The 18,120-nt window shown below is 40.6% G+C and overlaps 1 protein-coding gene across 2 annotated transcripts in view; it reads right to left on the reverse strand.

Moving 5' to 3' along the window:
* FERMT1 (fermitin family member 1) overlaps nucleotides 1-18,120 on the reverse strand; it is a 49,162-nt gene that overhangs the window by 13,447 nt on the left and 17,595 nt on the right. For both annotated transcript variants that reach the window (XM_030821957.1, XM_030821958.1), the window contains exons 7-10: nucleotides 8,829-8,936; nucleotides 8,240-8,371; nucleotides 6,244-6,293; nucleotides 555-679 (exon numbers count right to left, since the gene is read on the reverse strand). In XM_030821957.1, coding sequence (XP_030677817.1) covers nucleotides 555-679; nucleotides 6,244-6,293; nucleotides 8,240-8,371; nucleotides 8,829-8,936 — 415 coding nt within the window. The remainder of the gene's footprint in view (nucleotides 1-554; nucleotides 680-6,243; nucleotides 6,294-8,239; nucleotides 8,372-8,828; nucleotides 8,937-18,120) is intronic.

Raw genomic sequence — 18,120 nt, forward strand, 5'->3', positions numbered from 1 at the left:
CACATCATAAACTCTGGACACACTGAGAAAGACGGAACAGCAGAATGCAAATAACCATGTTTACTAGACTGCATTCAAGGCCTATGCTCTGAAGAGCAGCTGTAGCCAGGCTGTCATTTGGAAAACAGTGACATCGGTTATGGTGGTTCCTTTAGAAGTAAGTAAACCGTGCCTCATTGTGTAGAAAGCCTGACTTTAATCTGCTCCCCACCTCTTTTTTTTTTTTTTTTTTTTTTGAGACAGAGTCTCATTCTATCACCCAGGCTGGAGTGCAGTGGCATGATCTCGGCTCACTGCAACCCTCACCTCTTCAAGGGATCCTCCTGCCTCAGCCTCCCAAGTAGCTGGGACTACAGGCGTGCACCACCACGCCTGGCTAATTTTTGTATTTTTAGTAGAGACGGGGTTTCACCATGTTGGCCAGGCTGGTCTTGAACTCCTGACCTCAGGTGATCCACCCACCTCGGCCTCCCAAATTGCTGGGATTACAGGTTTGAGCCACCACGTCTGCCCTGACTTATGATGAGCCACAGCAAGATATAGGATACTCTTACCTCTAAGATTTAGTTTTTCTACTGGTTCTCCTTGTTCAAGTTCCTTATTTTTAAAGTAGGCTATGGATGTGTCTTTAAAGACAAACCAATATTGTCTGAAAGCTTTTAGTAGTAACTTCTTGGGCCTGCAAATTAAAGGATAGTAAAAGTTTAAACCACCATCCAGAAATGAGGAACACATTGCAAATTTCAAGCAGATCAGATGCTCTGGAGGTCCTGTCAAACAAAACACACTTTGTTTTTTCAAAAATAATTTTCAAATTGCTAATTTCTAAACACTAGAAATAAAACGCTGATATGAGATGTAGATTTTAACACCAAGGCTCCATCTGGGGCCACACCTGGCTCTGCTACTGTCTACACGTGTGTCCTGGGAAAGATCCTGCACTTACCTGGGCTGCATGCACTGCCTCTGTGTGACGGGGACAGCCGTAGTCTGGGAACCCAGGGCTTTTGTGAGGACAGAATGAGTTCATCTACATGAAGAGCTTATCACAGCACCTGACGCAACTGAAGTGCTAAACTGTGATGGTGTATGTGAGAAACCGACATGAATCTGGTGACATTTGGAATCTCGGCATACTTTTTGCATTTGAAAAAGCTGTCGATACGGACAGCCCAAGCTTCAGGTTATCATACATACAAGTCAGATATAAACATGAGCAGCATTTTCTGTAGTTTCCTCTTGACTCTTAAGAGAAACTATGGGAGAATTCTCAGTGAGCCACGGAAATCAGCGGTATCTACAGCTAGTCGATATGGTCTCTACTGTTACTACAAACTATTTTGGGGGAAGGTATCCAACTGCGGTATTGGTATCTTTTGGGGCCGGAAAACTTTATACAGTGGACTAGACAGGTTGGTGGTGCCAGTGGCAGGCCTAAAGGTTGGGTCATTCAAAATAGGAAACGTGAGAATGATAGGGGGAGGACAGCGGTTGGAGATACGCAGAGAAAAGAAATTATTAGTATGCGGTTCTGTGGGAGAAACCTGGCCTCGGGGGCAGATCAGGGTATCTCATGCCAGAGGGGTGGACTTCTGCATCAAGAATGGGAGAAGAAAGGAACCTTGGTGTTCCTCCTGGAGAAGAGAGGAACCATTCGTATGTAATTTGGGGCAATTTTTTTTAACATGTCAGTACTAGTCTTTCCTTAGCTAAACATATGTTATCCTTAACACAAAGATATGAAAGAAGGTGCACATTTAAAAAAAAAAGTGTATGCCAGGTGCAGTGCCATCATCTCAGCACTTTGGGAAGCTGAAGTGAGAGAATTGCCTGAGGCCAGGAGTTTAGGACCAGCCTGGGCAACACAGCAAGATCACATCTCTACAAAAAAAGAAAAATTAGCCAGGTGTGGTGGTGTGTCTATAGTCCCAGCTACATGGGAGGATTGCTTCAGCCTGGGAGGTTGAGGCTGCAGTGAGCTATAATCACACTGGGTGACAGAGTGAGGACTTGTTTCTAAGAAATAAATAAAATTTAAAAACCCAACAAAACCCCCTCAGTGTATTACAGAAGAATATTACATACAATTTATAAAATAAATTTGAAAAACATTATATGAAGTTAACATTTCCAGGATTAAGAAAAAACACTGTATTAAAATAGTATTTATTTGCTGGGTGTGGTGGCTCGTGTCTGTAATCCCGGCACTTTGGGAGGCTGAGGCGGGCAGATCACTTGAGCTCAGGAGTTTGAGACCAGTCTGGCCAACATGGTGAAACTCTGGCTCTATTAAAAATACAAAAATTAGCTGGCTGTGGTGGCGTGCACCTGTAGTCCCAGCTACCGGGGAGGCTGAGGCACAAGGATTGCTTGAATCTGGGAGGCGGAGGCTGCAGTGAGCTGAGATCACGCCACTGCACTCCAGCCTAGGTGACAAAGCAAGACTTCGTCTTAAAAAAAAAAAAAACAAAAAAAAACAAAAAACCCGAAAAACTAGTATTTATCATGTTGAGGGCTGTAGTTAAGACAGTTCTTTTTTTTTTTTTTTTTTTTTTTTTGAGACGAAGTCTTGCTCTGTTACCCAGGCTGGAGTGCAGTGGTGCGATCTCGGCTCACTGCAACCTCTGCCTCCTGGGTTCAAGCGGTCCTCATGCCTCAGCCTCCTGGGTAGCTGGGATTACAGGCGTGTGCCACCACGGCTGGCTAATTTTTGTATTTTTAGTAGAGCTGGAGTTTCATCATGTTGGCTAGACTGGTCTTGAACTCCTGAGAGCTCAAGTGATCCGTCCGCCTTGGCCTCCCAAAGTGCTGGGATTACAGGCATGAGCCTCCATGCCCAGGCAGTTCTAAGGAACATATTGTTGTTTAATACTCAGATTCTCCAAAATGAATAGTATTTTCAGAATAATAAAGACACAACCTTTAACCAAAAGATATAGGTAATAAGGTCTTGGTTTAATCTTCAGCATCTAAATATTTCTCTTTAGGATTAAGAAGGAGGCCCTACTTCTCTGTTTTACCTGCACCTTTAGAGTATCAAGAGATCTCAAGTTCCTCCTATCTCCTGCCTGGACGTTTGGTTCATCTTTCAGGATGCTTTCTGACACATTAACAAAGCTAATCATTGCTGCTGTTCTATGCATCAAAGCCTGGGGCAGGGCAGGGGAAGGGGGAGTGGAGGTGTTGCTGGGTGGTGAATGATATGCATCAGAACGAGCGAGACAGGCTCTCCAGGCTCTCATTAGAATTTTTTTTTTTTTTTTTTTTTTTTTTTTTTTTTTTTTGAGACAGGGTTTCACTCTGTTGCCCAGACTGGGTGGAGTGCAGTGGTGCAATCTCGGCTCACTGCAACCTCTGCTTCCCAGGCTCAAGCGATTCTCCTGCCTCAGCCTCCCCAGTAGCTGGGATTACAGGTGTGTGCCACTACCACCTGGCTAATTTTTGTAGTTGGTTGTGGATATTCCCCTCTAGGTATTTTTGCAACTACATATGTTAAGGCTTCATAGGTTTTGTCATCCTGGATCAGTTTCTATTTTATGTTTTCAGGATTCCCTTATTACATAAACACATAAGACATATACATTTGTATCTAAGCTGGGCATGGTGGCTCATGCCTGTAATCTCAGGACTTTGGGAGGCCAAGAAGGGCAGATCTTGAGTCCAGGAGTTTGAGACCAGCTTGGGCAACATGGTGAAACTGTCTCTACAAAAAATACAAAGATTAACCAGGCATGATGGCACATGCCTGTAGTCCCAGCTACTCAGAGGGTTGAGGTGGGAGGACCGCTGGAGCCTGTGAGGTCGAGGCTGCGGTGAGCTGTGATCACGTCACTGCACTCCATCTTGGGTGACAGAACGAGACTTTGTCTCAAAAAAAAAAATTATATCTACATCTGTGTGTGACACAGCCTTGGCTCTGATTTCTCAAGAGATACTTTTCATTTCCACACAGAATCCCATGCAAGGATGAACTTCCTTACTGCTTTCTTTGGCTAATGGGTAGTTTTTCTATTTTTCATTCAACAGAAGGGCAGCCTTTGCACATTTCCACCTTTAGGCAGGCGCCACACAGGTCTGAAAGGTTCATCTTCTATCCCTACATGGGAATTAAAATCCTAGCCTCAAACCATGACAACCTGTCTCTATTCCCTAAATCCCTCTGTGTGGCTGATGCTGTGTTTGTAGAACCAGATTCCTGCCTTATTTCCTGTAAGTTGGCATTTCTGTTTCACTTCATGATTAATTCTGTATTTATAATTCTTTTATTTTATCTAGCACGCATATGTATTCATAGCAAGATAAGAGTTTGCATTAGAGCTGATACCCTGGTGCTAGAAACTGAAGTCCACTGTTTATATAATAAATTTAATAGATTTTGTTTTTTTAAATAAAAAAGCTTCACTGTAATAGAAAAAACTTAAAAATCAAAGGATTAGTTCAATGCTCTTAGTACTGATGAGGAAAGGAGGTCTAGCGAAATGAAGGGCCTATTAGAGGTCCCACCCTACCAGGAATAGAGTTCCACTCTCGAATCTCTCTCCCCTCTTCCCTCCTACGAGCTCTCTCTCCTTCCTTCATTTGTTTCTTCCTTCCATGAACTATATTATATATTCAATGCAACATCTTGAGACCTTAGATAGTATCCACTGGCCAAATATGAGGGCAATTTTGAGAGTACAAGTCACACCAAAAGCCTGTGACAGTTCAGGGTAGCATAAGTGATGTGGATTCAACTCCAGAATCACCTTCTTCATCAGAAACATCTATAGGAAGGCTACAGTCATCATTTGGTTTGTGAAGGGCTTGATTTGCCCTCTACAGAGAATGTGGCAACTCATTTTTTTGTGGAGCAATTATGAATACTTTATTAAGATGTATTTGTGGATTCAAATTGTTACTTTTTTCCTGTAGCTCTGACTATAACAATATGAGTGAAATGTGGTTACAACCATTTATGCCAGGGCAGTTAAATGAATGACCCTGACCGGGCATGGTGGCTCACGCCTGTAATCCCAGCACTTTGGGAGGCCGAGGCGGGCGGATGACCTGAGGTCAGGAGTTCAAAACCAGGCTGGCCAACATGGTGAAACTCTGTCTCTACAAAAACACAAAATTTAGCCAGGCGTGATGATGGGCACCTGTAATCCCAGCTACTTGGGAGGCTGAGGCAGGAGAATTGCTTCAACCCAGGAGGTGGAGGTTGCAGTGAGCTGAGATCATGCCACTGCGCTCTAGCCTGGGTAACAGAGTGAGACTCTGTCTCAAAAAAAGAAAAAAAAAAAAAGAATGACCCTATTGTTTGCAACCACATCCTACAATCACAGTAAAAAACCCCCAAAACCAAACCTGTAGAAACCCAGTGACAAATATTGTTACCTTTGGACACTTGTTTGTCATTTATACCTGCTTCATTGTTCATTCTTTCTAATTCTTTCTTTGCATCATGTGTTATCAAAAGCAACTTGTGTTTCCTTTAAAGCCAACTGCCCCAGTGAAGTGCCCGTTGGTTAAGAAAAGTCAACAAACCATAAAGTGAAATAAGGAACTGACAGGACTTCAAAAAGCCTTGTTTCTTTCATCCTAACATACCCTGGCACCATTGCAGAGGTGGGAGTCCAGTATTTCCATGAAAAAAAAACTCCTTCTCTGCCTTTTTAGCAGTTTCAGGTCAACCTGAGGTGATGGGGGAGTTTATCAGAAGTACTTAAACAGGTAGATACACTAAGGTGACTATTCTCTGTAAGCCCAGGATCAAAGTTCTAGAGAGAAATGGCTTTTAAATTATAAGTGAGCCTTCAAATGGTATCAGCGTACTGAGCCTCCCAGATGGAACCTACTAGAAGCTCTAGTATGGCAGATGTGTTTATTATTGCTGACGTGAACCCAGCCATTCACTGAGGGTTCACGCTGCCATTCACTGAGCATGTACTATGAACCAGGTACCACACTCAATGCTTCATATGCATTATTTCATCGAATCCTCCCAACAAGCCCAAGGGGAGGTATATTCCCATTTTATAGATTGGAAAATGGAGGCTCAGAGAGATAATATATTGCTCAAGGTCACCTAGCTGGTGTGTGTGGTAGAGTTAGGACTCAACCCATTGTCTGTCTGATGGCAAAGCGCACATTTTACCTTTGAACCATGAACCTGCCTCAGGGATATACAATTTAAACTCCTGCACTCTTTATCTTCAAGATTTTGTTATGAGTAACTCCTTTTCCCCATGAAAGTTTACTTACCTAAATAATTTGAGATTATCTGCAAGTTTAGGGATATCAGTAATGTCCTCCTAAGAAAAAACAAATAATGTTTCAAAAGCAGGAACTTCATAAGTGATGCTGATACTCAACCTGCACTGTCTAATATGGCAGTCCCTTGCTATATGTGGCTATTTAAATTTGAATTAATTTAAATTAAATAAAATGAAAAACTCAGTTCTTCAGTTACACTCGCCACATTTCCGATAGTTAACTGGGTGTGGGGGTAAGGCGGGTTGGGAGGAGAATGAGGAGAATGGGGGCCCTGTTGAGGTCCCCTAGGTGGCTGGCAAAGTTCTATTTCTTGATTTCGGTGGTGACTTGGATGACAATTGAATACTAATTTGTTAAGCTGTACATATGTGTAGTTTTCACTTTTCTGTTTGTGTCATAGATTACAAAAATGAAAAACGAGAGATAAAAAAATGAAAAAATGGATCAAGTACTCCCTATAACTATCATTCAAGTTAAAAATCTGAATTAGAAATGACTACTTTTATATGCAAACAAAAGATTTTATAATTTTTATATTAGAGTGGGTAACTCCTGCTACATCTAGGTCACTGATTAAACTTTCAAAGTGAACCTCGTTCAAAGTTCATTCTGTAATGTAGGCTGGTGCCTGTTTTCAAACTGAAAAGCCTATTGTTAGCATCATGTAAAACTATTAAGGGAGGGAGGACATAACTTTTTATTTATTCTAAAAAGAATTACTTTCCTGTTGTATTTATTCGGTGGAGAAAGTAGACAACAGAGAACTCCAAGTTCATGAGGCCTGTGTCTTCTATAAACGTAAGACAGTACCCTGCATCTCTACAGAATCTTGGCGTTTAGTTTGCATGAAGTATTTGCTCCTGAATGAGACCAATTTCTTATTTTAGGACATTTAATGATAAGAGAACATACATTGAATGCAGAAGAATATAGTAACTAATTCTAATCCATGATTACTGTTTACATCCAATTATGGTGGACCCACCTCTCTGATTCAATGTGATTAATAATTATTCCCATGGCCGAAGTTAAACAAAAGGGTGGCACCTCATGAGTGAATTAAACAGGAGGGGCATTTCAGTTATAAAGCTGACATTCACCTTTCATGGATAAGGAGAAAGAGATGACAAAATAGTTTTCTTTGTTTTATTGGAGAGTTTTTGTTTATCTCCTGAAGTCAAAAGCATTCAGAAACTTTTTGCAATGTTCCAGAAAAAGGCCACAACTTTGGTCAAGGTTGTCTAGTTGAAATGGATGACAAAGTAAATAGAAATAAGGTTTTTATCTGTAAAGAATTTTCTTGGCTTGTCTCAGTGGCTCATGCCTGTAATCTCAACACTTTGGGATGCTGAGGTGGGACAGTCACTTGAGCCCTGGAGTTAGAGACCAGCCTGGGGAATATGGCAAACCTTGTCTCTACAAAAAATACAAAAATTAGCCAGGCACGGTAGTGTGTGTCTGTAGTCCCAGCTACTCAGGAGGCTGAGATGGGAGGACTGCTTGAGCCCAGGAGGCTGAGGCTGCAGTGAGCCTTGATTGCACTACTGCACTTCAGCTTGTCTCATAAAAAAGAAAAAAAAGAAACATTTTTCTCTGTTCTATTCTCACAGCTGCTTCATGCAATAGACAGGGTGGTATTTTCTAGACTTAAGTTTAGGGACCAATTCCACATTCCATGCTAGTGAAGTGGAGCCCTCAGCAGTGGCTCGTTCACACCATGCCAACTTATCTCTAGGAAGAAATACAAGACAAAAGCATTGTCATTAGTAGAAATGAAAATATAGTCCCTTACAGAGCTAACCCGTGAAAAGTTAGTTAGTTCTCGCTAGGTTGAAGCTTGTTAGGTGAAGAGCATCTTTTTTTGTTTGTTTGTTTTCAAAATCAGATGAAATATTCTCTTACTTCTAATAAAGAAAAGTTCATTTATACTTGTCAATCAGTTAGAAGAAAGCCACAGTTCTGGGTGATCAGAAAAAGTTCATACCAAAAGGCTGTCTGCTTTTCCACCTTCTAGGGTTACTTCCAAATTAGAAAGCGCCGCTTCTATTTCATCAACCTCGGACTCGCTTGTAAAATCCTGTGTTTCAGCAGACAATGACAGTTTGCTAATGTGGTACTAAAATAAAATTGGAGGTTTTAGAAATGTTATAAACAGAAATGTTATAATTATAAATGAATCCATTAGCCATTTTTTTCTTTGAGGACTATTCCCTTGGAATACTGAACATCTCCTAAAAGGAGGTCTCCTTTCCGTGTGGGGAAAATGACATTTTAACCTGAATCATTCTGAGGTTCATGGTTAGTCATGTTACAACTGGTTCTTTCTCATCACTGATTGTGCTTACATAGGGAGGAGATAATGAGCGTTGCGTGGAGTATGAGGAGCATTTTAAATTAAAAATTTGTTCTGGTCTGAAGAAGAAAGCAAAATAAAAAGTGCAGAAAAAAATTGTTCTCCTTATTTTCAGATATTTCTTCAAAGAAAAAAAAAACTAGTATGAAGCATATGAAACTTTAAGCAGAACAAACTTGGTTTGTCTCCTTCCAGAGAAAAGGTACTGAAGTTCTCATACCTGTAGAGCTGCAAAGATCAACATTTCTTCCTCTGTGCAATCAATTTCTTCTAAGAGAACGGCCCACCTGGCTTGTTCGTAGAGCTGGTTTATTCGGACAGCATCATACTAGAGACAAAAATAGAGGTGTGTGTGTAATGAGGTATATTTATATCCCACAATACAAAAATTCTGAAACGACTGAGGCTATTCTCTGTTAATCAGATGCAGCAAACTTCAGCTCAGGTAGATGGAAGGAATACTTCTATTGTGCCATATACTCAGCCCTTCTTTTTAAAGTTTTTTTTTATTTTAATTTTTTATTTTTTTGAGACAGGGTCTCACTCTGTCACCCAGGCTGGAGTACAGTGGTGCCATCAAAGCTCACTGCAACGTCCGCCTCCTGGGTTCGTGCAATTCTCGTGCCCCAGACTCCCAAGTAGCTGGGACTACAGGCGTGTGCCACCGCACCTGGCTAATGTTTGTATTTTTTTGTAGAGACAGGGTTTCACCATGTTGCCTAGGCTGGTCTCGAACTCCTGTGCTCAAACGATCTACACATCTCAGCCCCAGAAAGTGCTGGGATTACTGGCGTGAGCCACTGTGCCTGGCCCTCCAGCCCATTTTACTTCTGAATTCAGAACTAACTTTCTCCAAATATTTTCCAGAACTGCTGCTGCTTCTTCACAACCCAACTTTGATTCCATTATTTTCTGTCTCTTTTATTACTACATATTGGTAGTAATAGATAGTAAAAATGGTTTATATGATAAACAGTGTAATAGGTAAACAGTGTAATAGAAGGGATCCCCATGCTGATCTGCAAGCCCAGTGCAATCCCAAGCAGAATCTGATAGGATTTTTTAAATGAAACTTTATACAAGCTGATTCTTAAGTTGGAAGACACAATGTTCAAATATTGCCAAGAAATTGAAAAAGAATAATGTTGAGTAAAGCACTTGTCGTCCCAGACATTAAAACCTATTATAAAGTTACAGTAATTAAAATGGTATGGTACTGGTGTAGTGATTGATAAAGTGTCAATAAAGCCTTATCTAGAAACAGATTTATGTATGTATATACATTTAATATAAAATATTAATTTTATATTAAAATATAAAAATGACATTTTATATCAGCAGGAGAAGGAAGAATCCAACACTATAAACAGTGTTGAAAATGCCTAGCCACTTGGAACACAAATTGAAACAAAAAATAACTTTACACTATCCAAAAATATAAATTACAGATGGATTAAATAATTTAAACATATAAAACCACAGTAAGATACTACTTCACATGTACTAGAATGGCTCTTATCTAAAAGACAGGTAATAACCAGTGTTGGTGAGGCTGTGGAGAAATTGGAACCCTTGTGCACTGCTAGGTGTAAAATGACGCAGCTTCTGTAGAAAAGTTTGGCAGTTCTTTAAAAAGTTACACATGGAATATAATCCATCAATCCTCTTCCTAGGTGCACACCCAAACAAACTGAAAGTGGCATCCAAACATGTACAACAATGTTTACAGCAACAATATTCACAATAGCCAAAAGGTAGAAACTGCCCAGATGTACATCAACAGCTGAACGGATAAATAAAATGTGCTGTACACATACAATACAATACTATTCAGCCTTCAAAAGGAATGAAATTCTGGCTGGGCACGGTGGCTCACACCTGTAATCCCAGCACTTTGGGAGGCAGAGGTGGGCAGATCACTTGAGGTCAGGAGTTTGAGACCTGCCTGGCCAACATGGTGAAACCCCATCTCTACTAAAAATACAAAAATTAGCTGGGCGTGGTGGCAGGCACATGTAATCCCAGCTACTTGGGAGGCTGAGGTGAGAGAATCACTGGAACCTGGGAAGCAGAGGTTGCAGTGAGCCGAGATTGCACCACTGCACTCTAGCCTGGGCAACAAGAGTGAGACTGTCTTGAGGAAAAAAAAAAAAGAAAGGAATGAAATTCTGATATAATGTGAATGAAGCTTGCAGATTTGAAGATACTATGCTAAGTGAAATAAGCCAAATACAGAAAAACAAATACTGGATGACTTCACTTATATGAAGTATCTAGAATAGGCAAATTCATAGAGACAGAAAGTAGAATAGAGGGGCAGAGAGAGAAGGCAACGGAGAATTATTGTTTAATGGGTACAGACTTTCCTTTTGGGATGATAAGAAAGTTTTGAAAATGGACAGTGGCCCAACCTGGGCAACGTAGCAAGACTCTTGTCTCTATTTTTTAAAAAAAGTGGCTCTTGCCTATAGTCCCAGCTACTTGGGAAGTTGAGGCAGGAGGATTTCCTGAGGCCAGGAATTCAAGACCACCCGAGGCAACGTGATGAGTCCCTGTTTCTACCAAAAAAAAAAAAATTATCCAGGCATGCTGGCATGCACCTGTTCCAGCTACTCAGGAGGCTGAGGTGGGAGGATTGCTTGAGCCCAGGAGTTTGAGGCTGCAGGGAGCTATGATCACAGCCTGGGTGACAGAGAGACTCTATCTCAAAAAAAAAAAAAAAAAAAAAAAAAAAGAGAAAATGGATAGTGGTAATAGTTGCACAACACTGTGAATATCCTTAATGCTACTGAATTGTACATCTAAAAATGGTTAAAATGATAAAGATTATGTATGTTTTACAATAAACATCCCAAATGTATGCATGAATATTCATGGCAGTATTATTCATAATAGTCAAACAGTGAAAACAGTCCAAATGTTCATTGATTGATGAATGAATATAGCATATATAAACAAGGAAATATTAGCATTAAAAAGATATAAAATATGATACATGCTACAATAGGAATGAGTGCATGAATTCTGAAAATAATATGCTAAGTAAAAAAAATTATTCATAAAGTACCACATTTTGTGTAATTCCACTTATAGGAAGTTTCCAGAATAGGCAAATCCACAGAGACAGAAAACAGACTGATGATTGCCCAGGGCTGGGAGGGTAGGAGGGAACTGGGGAGTGATCGCTAATGGGTATGGAGTTTCTTACTGCAGTGATGAAAATGTTCTGAAATTAGATGGTGGTTAATGGTTGCACAACTCTGTGAATATACTAAAAACCATTGAATTGTACATATTAAACAGGTAAATGTATGGCATGTAAATTATATCTCAAAAAGCTATTATAAAACAGCTAAACAGAAAAACCATGACTATGATTAGATGGACACATGAGGGAGTCCTTTCTGTAATCTTTAAGTAGGGAAGTCTATTCTAAGCAAGACAAGAGGTCTAAATGTTATGATGCATAAGGCTGACTTGACAACCTAAAATTAAACATTTTTAATGGTAAAAAATATCCTAAAGAAGGTTACAAATTTATAAAATATAGGAAACAGATTTAAAAAATTTGAATAATTTAAAAGATTTGTAATAAATATAAAAAATGATGTCCATCATATACAAAGTACTCCTATAAATCATATGAAAAGTATAAATAATTCAATAGAGTTTGTGGCAAATATATAAACAGGCAATTCACAGAAGAAAGCAAAAGGGCCATAAAAACGTTGGAAAAGATGCTTAATCTCACTAATTACTAGAGAATTCAAACTAAAACAAGATGACCTAATTTCCATTTTCCTATCACATCTACCTACATTACAAATACTGATAATGTTTGATGTTGGTGAGGATGTGGGGATATCAGCCCTTTCACAGATGCTGTTAGTAGAAAGGTAATTTGGTGATATAAAGCTTTTAGTATCATTTTGCCCTTTGATAAGCACATCCAGTGTTACTGTTCCAAAGAAATGCAAGCACTTGTGAGACACTTTTACAAGAATGTTCAGCACATTTAGGTCCTGATAAACTACAGTTTAGCCTTTCCTTTGATTATTTTTCAGTGGTTAAAAAAAGTGAGTCTGACTTATTTATACTGACATGAAAGATAGCCATGATATGTTATGAAGTAAAAAGAAGCAAGCTACAGAGCAAACAAATGATCCTACTTATCTAGGGAACACAAAGTCTTGAAAATCTATTCAAAAATATGTTTGTAAACATGTCTAAAAAGTCTGCAAGGATGGTTGGTCATGAAGCTATTAACTGTGGCTGCCTCTTAGGAGAATGGTCATGATACAGAACTGTTTTCCATTTTTACTCTAAATTTCTTTCTTATTATGTTTGTTTGTTTATTTATTTTTGAGATGGAGTCTTGCTCTGTTGTCCAGGCTGGAGTGCAATGGTGCGATCTTAGCTCACTGCAACCTCCGCCTCCCAGGTTCAAGTGATTCTCCTGCCTCAGCTTCCCGAGTAGCTGGGATTACAGGCGCCCGCCTCCATGCTCCGCTAATTTTTTTTTTTTTTTTTTTTTTTTTTGAGACGGAGTCTCGCTCTGTCCCCCAGGCTGGAGTGCAGTGGCGCGATCTCGGCTCACTGCAAGCTCCGCTTCCCGGGTTCACGCCATTCTCCTGCCTCAGCCTCTCCGAGTAGCTGGGACTACAGGCGCCCGCCAACACGCCTGGCTAGTTTTTTGTATTTTTAGTAGAGACGGGGTTTCACCGTGTTAGCCAGGATGGTCTCGGTCTCCTGACCTCGTGATCCGCCCGCCTCGGCCTCCCAAGGTGCTGGGATTACAAGCGTGAGCCACCGCGCCCGGCCTGCTAATTTTTTTTGTATTTTTAGTAGAGACAGGATTTCACCATGCTGGCAAGGCTGGTCTCAAACTCCCGACCTCAGGCAATCCACCCGCCTCGGCCTCCCAAAGTGCTGGGATTACAGGCGTGAGCCACTGTGCCCACCCTATGTTTGAGTTTTAAAAAATTAATTTAATTGTGGTAAAATATATGTAACATAATATTTACCATCTTAACCACCCCCACCCCCCCACTGTTTTTTAGAGGCAGGGTTTCACCCTGTCGTGCAGGGTGTAGTGCAGTGGTGCAATCATAGCTCACTGCAGCCTCCAACTCCTGGGCTCCAGCAATGCTCCTGCCTCAGCCTCCCTAGTAGCTGGGAGTTTCCTCTCTGGAGGCCTGTTCCCATTTCTCCAGAGACAATGCTGCATCACAAGGTTCCAGATCTTTCACAGGTCATTAACAGGCATCCTATAGGACTTCCCCCCAACACCCCACCCCAAGAACTCTTCCAGTGGGTTCTCCAGTGACTTAGAAACACATTTTTTCCTTGGTGGGGTTGGCTACTCATACCCTCTCCTTGGCCCTTTTCTTTGCTTAATTGAAAATAGAGATGGGCACGGTGGCTCACGCCTGTAATCCCAGCACTTTGGGAGGCTGAGGCGGGAGGATCTCTTGAGGTCAGTAGTTCGGGACCAGCCTGGCCAACATGGTGAAACCCCATCTCTACTAAAAATACAAAAATTGGCTGGGCGTGGTGGTGCGTGCCTGTAGTCCCAGCTACTCGGGAGGCTGAGGCAGGAGAATCACTTGAACCTGGGAGGCAGAGGTTGCAGTGAGCCAAGATCATGCCACTGCACCCCAGCCTGGGCAACAGAGTGAAACTGTGTCTCAAAAAAAAAAAAAAAAAAAAAAGAAAAGAAAATAGAAACCCCAAGCTGGAACCACATGGGTTCTACTACCTCTCCACTCCTTGAATCCCTGTTTCTCCCTGTCTAGTCAGTTCAGTAAACCCTCCACCCTCGTCCGTCATTCCAACAACCAACAATAAAAGCAAATAACAAAACCTACTTATCATAGTTTTCCTGCTCTTTCTTAAGAAGGGGTTATTATTTAGATCTAATTACTTAAGATTCTCTATTGGCCCAGGAGCAGCTTTCAGTATCCTCCAGGCCTCTTATTAAAACAGATGTGCTTTTCCTGTACTGAACACTAAAATACTATGAACTATCAGAGTTCTAAAATGTGTGTTTTTTTAATTCACACATATTGAACACATTTAAAAAGGGGCAAAAGAGTATATGATAAATGAATTCATTATGAATGAATTTGAAAGGGACAAAAGAGTGTTCAATAAAAAGTTAGTCCCCCTCTCTACCTTGTCCCCTGGAAATGGTTGCTTCTCTATGGGCTGTTTTGCATCTTTTAATAATACACCTGGAGTCTGTTTCATATAAAAAAAGAGCTGATTCATTCTTTTTAAAAACAATATGGTATGAATGTATCATAATGTATTTAACCAATTCTCTAGCTATGGACATTTAGGTGGTTTCCAATCTTTTCCTAAAACAATATAATAACCGCCCTTGTATACCTACATGTCAGTTTGCATGTGTGACTATAACTGTGCTATAAACACCTAGGAGTGGATTTGCTGAATCAAAGCTATGTAGAACTGTAATTCTGATACTGCCAAATTGCCCTCCATAGACTAATTTGTACTTTGACCTACAAGCAGCCTATGAGAGAGCCCATTTCCTGACACTCTTGCCAAGATAGTATGTGAAACTTTTTGATCTTTGCTACTGTAAAGCATCGTAGTTCCTTTTCTATGAACTATATATTTACATCCTTTGCTCATTAGTCTACTGGGTTGTTGGTCTTCTTATTATTGATTTTTAGGAGCTCTTTACATATTAGAGAAATTCATCTTTTGTTTGTAGTATGTGTTGTAAAGACTTTTACTTTGTTATAGTTTTTTTTTTGCCAGGTGTAACATTTTCATTTTTTATTAAAATGTACCAATCTTTTCTGGATTTTTCATTTTTTGAGTCTATTATTATTATTATTTTATTTATTTATTTTTTGAGACAGAGTTTTGCTCTCATTGCCCAGGCTGGAGTGCAATGGCGTGATCCCGGCTCACTGCAACCTCTGCCTCCCGGGTTCAAGTGATTCTCCTGCCTCGGTCTCCCAAGTAGCTGGGATTACAGGCACATGGCCCCATGCCTGGCTAATTTTTGTATTTTTAGTAGAGATGGGGTTTCACCGTGTTGGCCAGGCTGGTCTCGAACTTCTAACCTCAGGCGATCCACCCGCCTCAGCCTCCCAAAGTGCTGTGATTACAGGCATGAGCCCCTGCGCCTGGCTGAGTCTATTATTTTTGAAATGTTGAATTCTAGCATTTTACATATCTGAGATTTTAATCAGCACCTGTTACTAAGGACCTGTGGCCAGTATGAATCCCTCTGAAAGCCAGAGAAGCTCCCTAGTCCTCACTGTAGATTTTAGTTTCTACCTGTAGGGTGCCTTGTAAATTTGCAGTGGCTTATGGGTGCTCTTTCCTCTTCTTAGATTTGATTATAGCTGCCACGAGAACACAAATTACATCTTAAATGTCTGTACCCCCCCATATTTATGCAGCACAGAGTAGGAGTCTTAAACTTGATATTATCTATAGCACTCATAATTTTAAGAGAGGGGGAAGGGAATACTGCCATAAGTACTAAAGTGGTTGAGGATCACAGTGTCCTCCAAAGCCATGTCCCGCTATCCTGAGTCTTCCTGTCACCTTCGGGTTGACAGTTTCTGTGTGGCTGTTAGATTCAAATAGGTTTCACTTTTTAGGCTATGAAGAGGGAGGTCCTCACCAATTAAGCAAGCAGAGGCTGGAGGCCAAAGAGCCAGAGACAACAGCCCTTGTGACCGTCAGCTTCAGTGTCCTTGTCCCCTTCTGGAGTACGATTCGTTTGATTTCTTCCACTTTTTAGACAAATACATATTTAACCCCGCTCCTTTATATACCAATGATCTGCCATTATCTGGCTTATTTGACTGTGAAGTCACTTACATGTTCCTGACTGTTTTTCATGGGGCAGATGACTCAGCTGCATTCTTTTTAGCTCAAGCTTAGTTCTGAAGCAGGGGATTGAACGGGGGAGTCTCTTGGCAAAGAAACTGCTGGAAGGGTCCCCAAGGACCCTATGAGTCCTTGGGCTGAGTGATCCTATCATCCATCAGGTGCCTGAACTGGGGAAGCCTGACTCACAGCATGTGGGGTGAGGGGCAAAGAAAGTACCAGATGTGGTCTCTGTCTCCAAGGACTTGGTGGTCTATCTGTAGAAAAAAATCCATAGATATGGTATGATTTGAGGCGCGAGAACTAAAATTGTACAGTACTCAGCTGTGGCTCAGAGAAGTCAAAGGCCCATGTGACCAAGAGTAGAGAAAAGCTCCTTTCTGGAAAGAGTGGAACCTGAATGTGGTCTCAGAGCAGGGTTCTGATACTGGGGTTCTCGGACTTGGAAGTTTGATTATCAGGTGGTCCATAAGCTCGTATGAGGAAACACAACCTCTCCAATTGCACCGACTTCTAATGGAAATTTAGCATTTCCTCTCAGGATGAGTGTGAGCCATAAACCACAGCATTGCAGAGTACTTGTCACTCTGTGATCACCAGAATCAAGATTTTTTTTCCTTCTGTATGCCAGTTGTTGCTGCTGTCTTCAAGCAATGCTCACCCACATCACTACTTTGAAATTATGGTAGTTATCAGAACTACCACCAGATCTTCTTTATTCAATTAACTAAAAATATATTACTATATACATTTTCAAAAAGGGTTTGGCCAGTACAGTTTAATATAACTGTTTCATTTTGTAGTCCTATGTATTTTAACTTATTAATTTGAAAACATTATTTTAATATACAACAGTTTTGAGTTCACGGTACCCAGCTTAGTTCTTGGCCTACAGTAGTTGCTCAATAAATAAACACATAAACAACAGATGGGGCACAGATTTGAATAGATAAGATGGGACCAAATTACTGACTTAGTAATTGGAAAATGCATGGGCATATTTTATTTATGTGTTATCTATTTTCAGAAAAAAATGTAAGGCAACTTATTAGAACAGATGGCATACAACAAGATGGCTTAAATTAAGAGTTAGGCAAGGAAACGCTAAAGTTGAGTCATGAATGAGGCTTAAAAATAAAATCACAAAAAAGTATGGATTTGGTTTTAGCAGGCGATGCAAAAACAAAAACAAAAACAAAAAACCTGGATGGTTGCATAATTCACAGTACAGTTAAAAAAAAAATGCCAAGCCAATTGTGTCAGAGAAGCAGTACAGTAATTTCTTCTGGAGATTTTATCGAAGAAAAGCCAAAATTTGCCCTTTTGCCATGATTCACTTATGCATTCCAAACACAAGCTTGGTCCACAGGATAAAAATCAAGGACTGAGCAGGAACCTCTCCTTAGAAATGACAAGGGACAAGGTTTGTTTTGAAGATGCCATTTGGGGAAACAGTGGAAGCTGAGGTGAGCCTTTGCAGACCAGACCTAAAGTCAGGACCAAGGAGAAGACAGTGCCTCTTACAAGAGGTGGAAACGCTGCTGTAGATGAGAAAGGGTCTGTACAGAAAGGCTGACCAAGGCAAGCTCCTCCAAGTGTCTGGCAGTAAATGGAAAAGAGCAACAAGCACAAAACAG

Source organism: Nomascus leucogenys, chromosome 11 (genome assembly GCF_006542625.1).
Source record: "Nomascus leucogenys isolate Asia chromosome 11, Asia_NLE_v1, whole genome shotgun sequence".
Lineage (NCBI taxonomy): Eukaryota > Metazoa > Chordata > Mammalia > Primates > Hylobatidae > Nomascus > Nomascus leucogenys.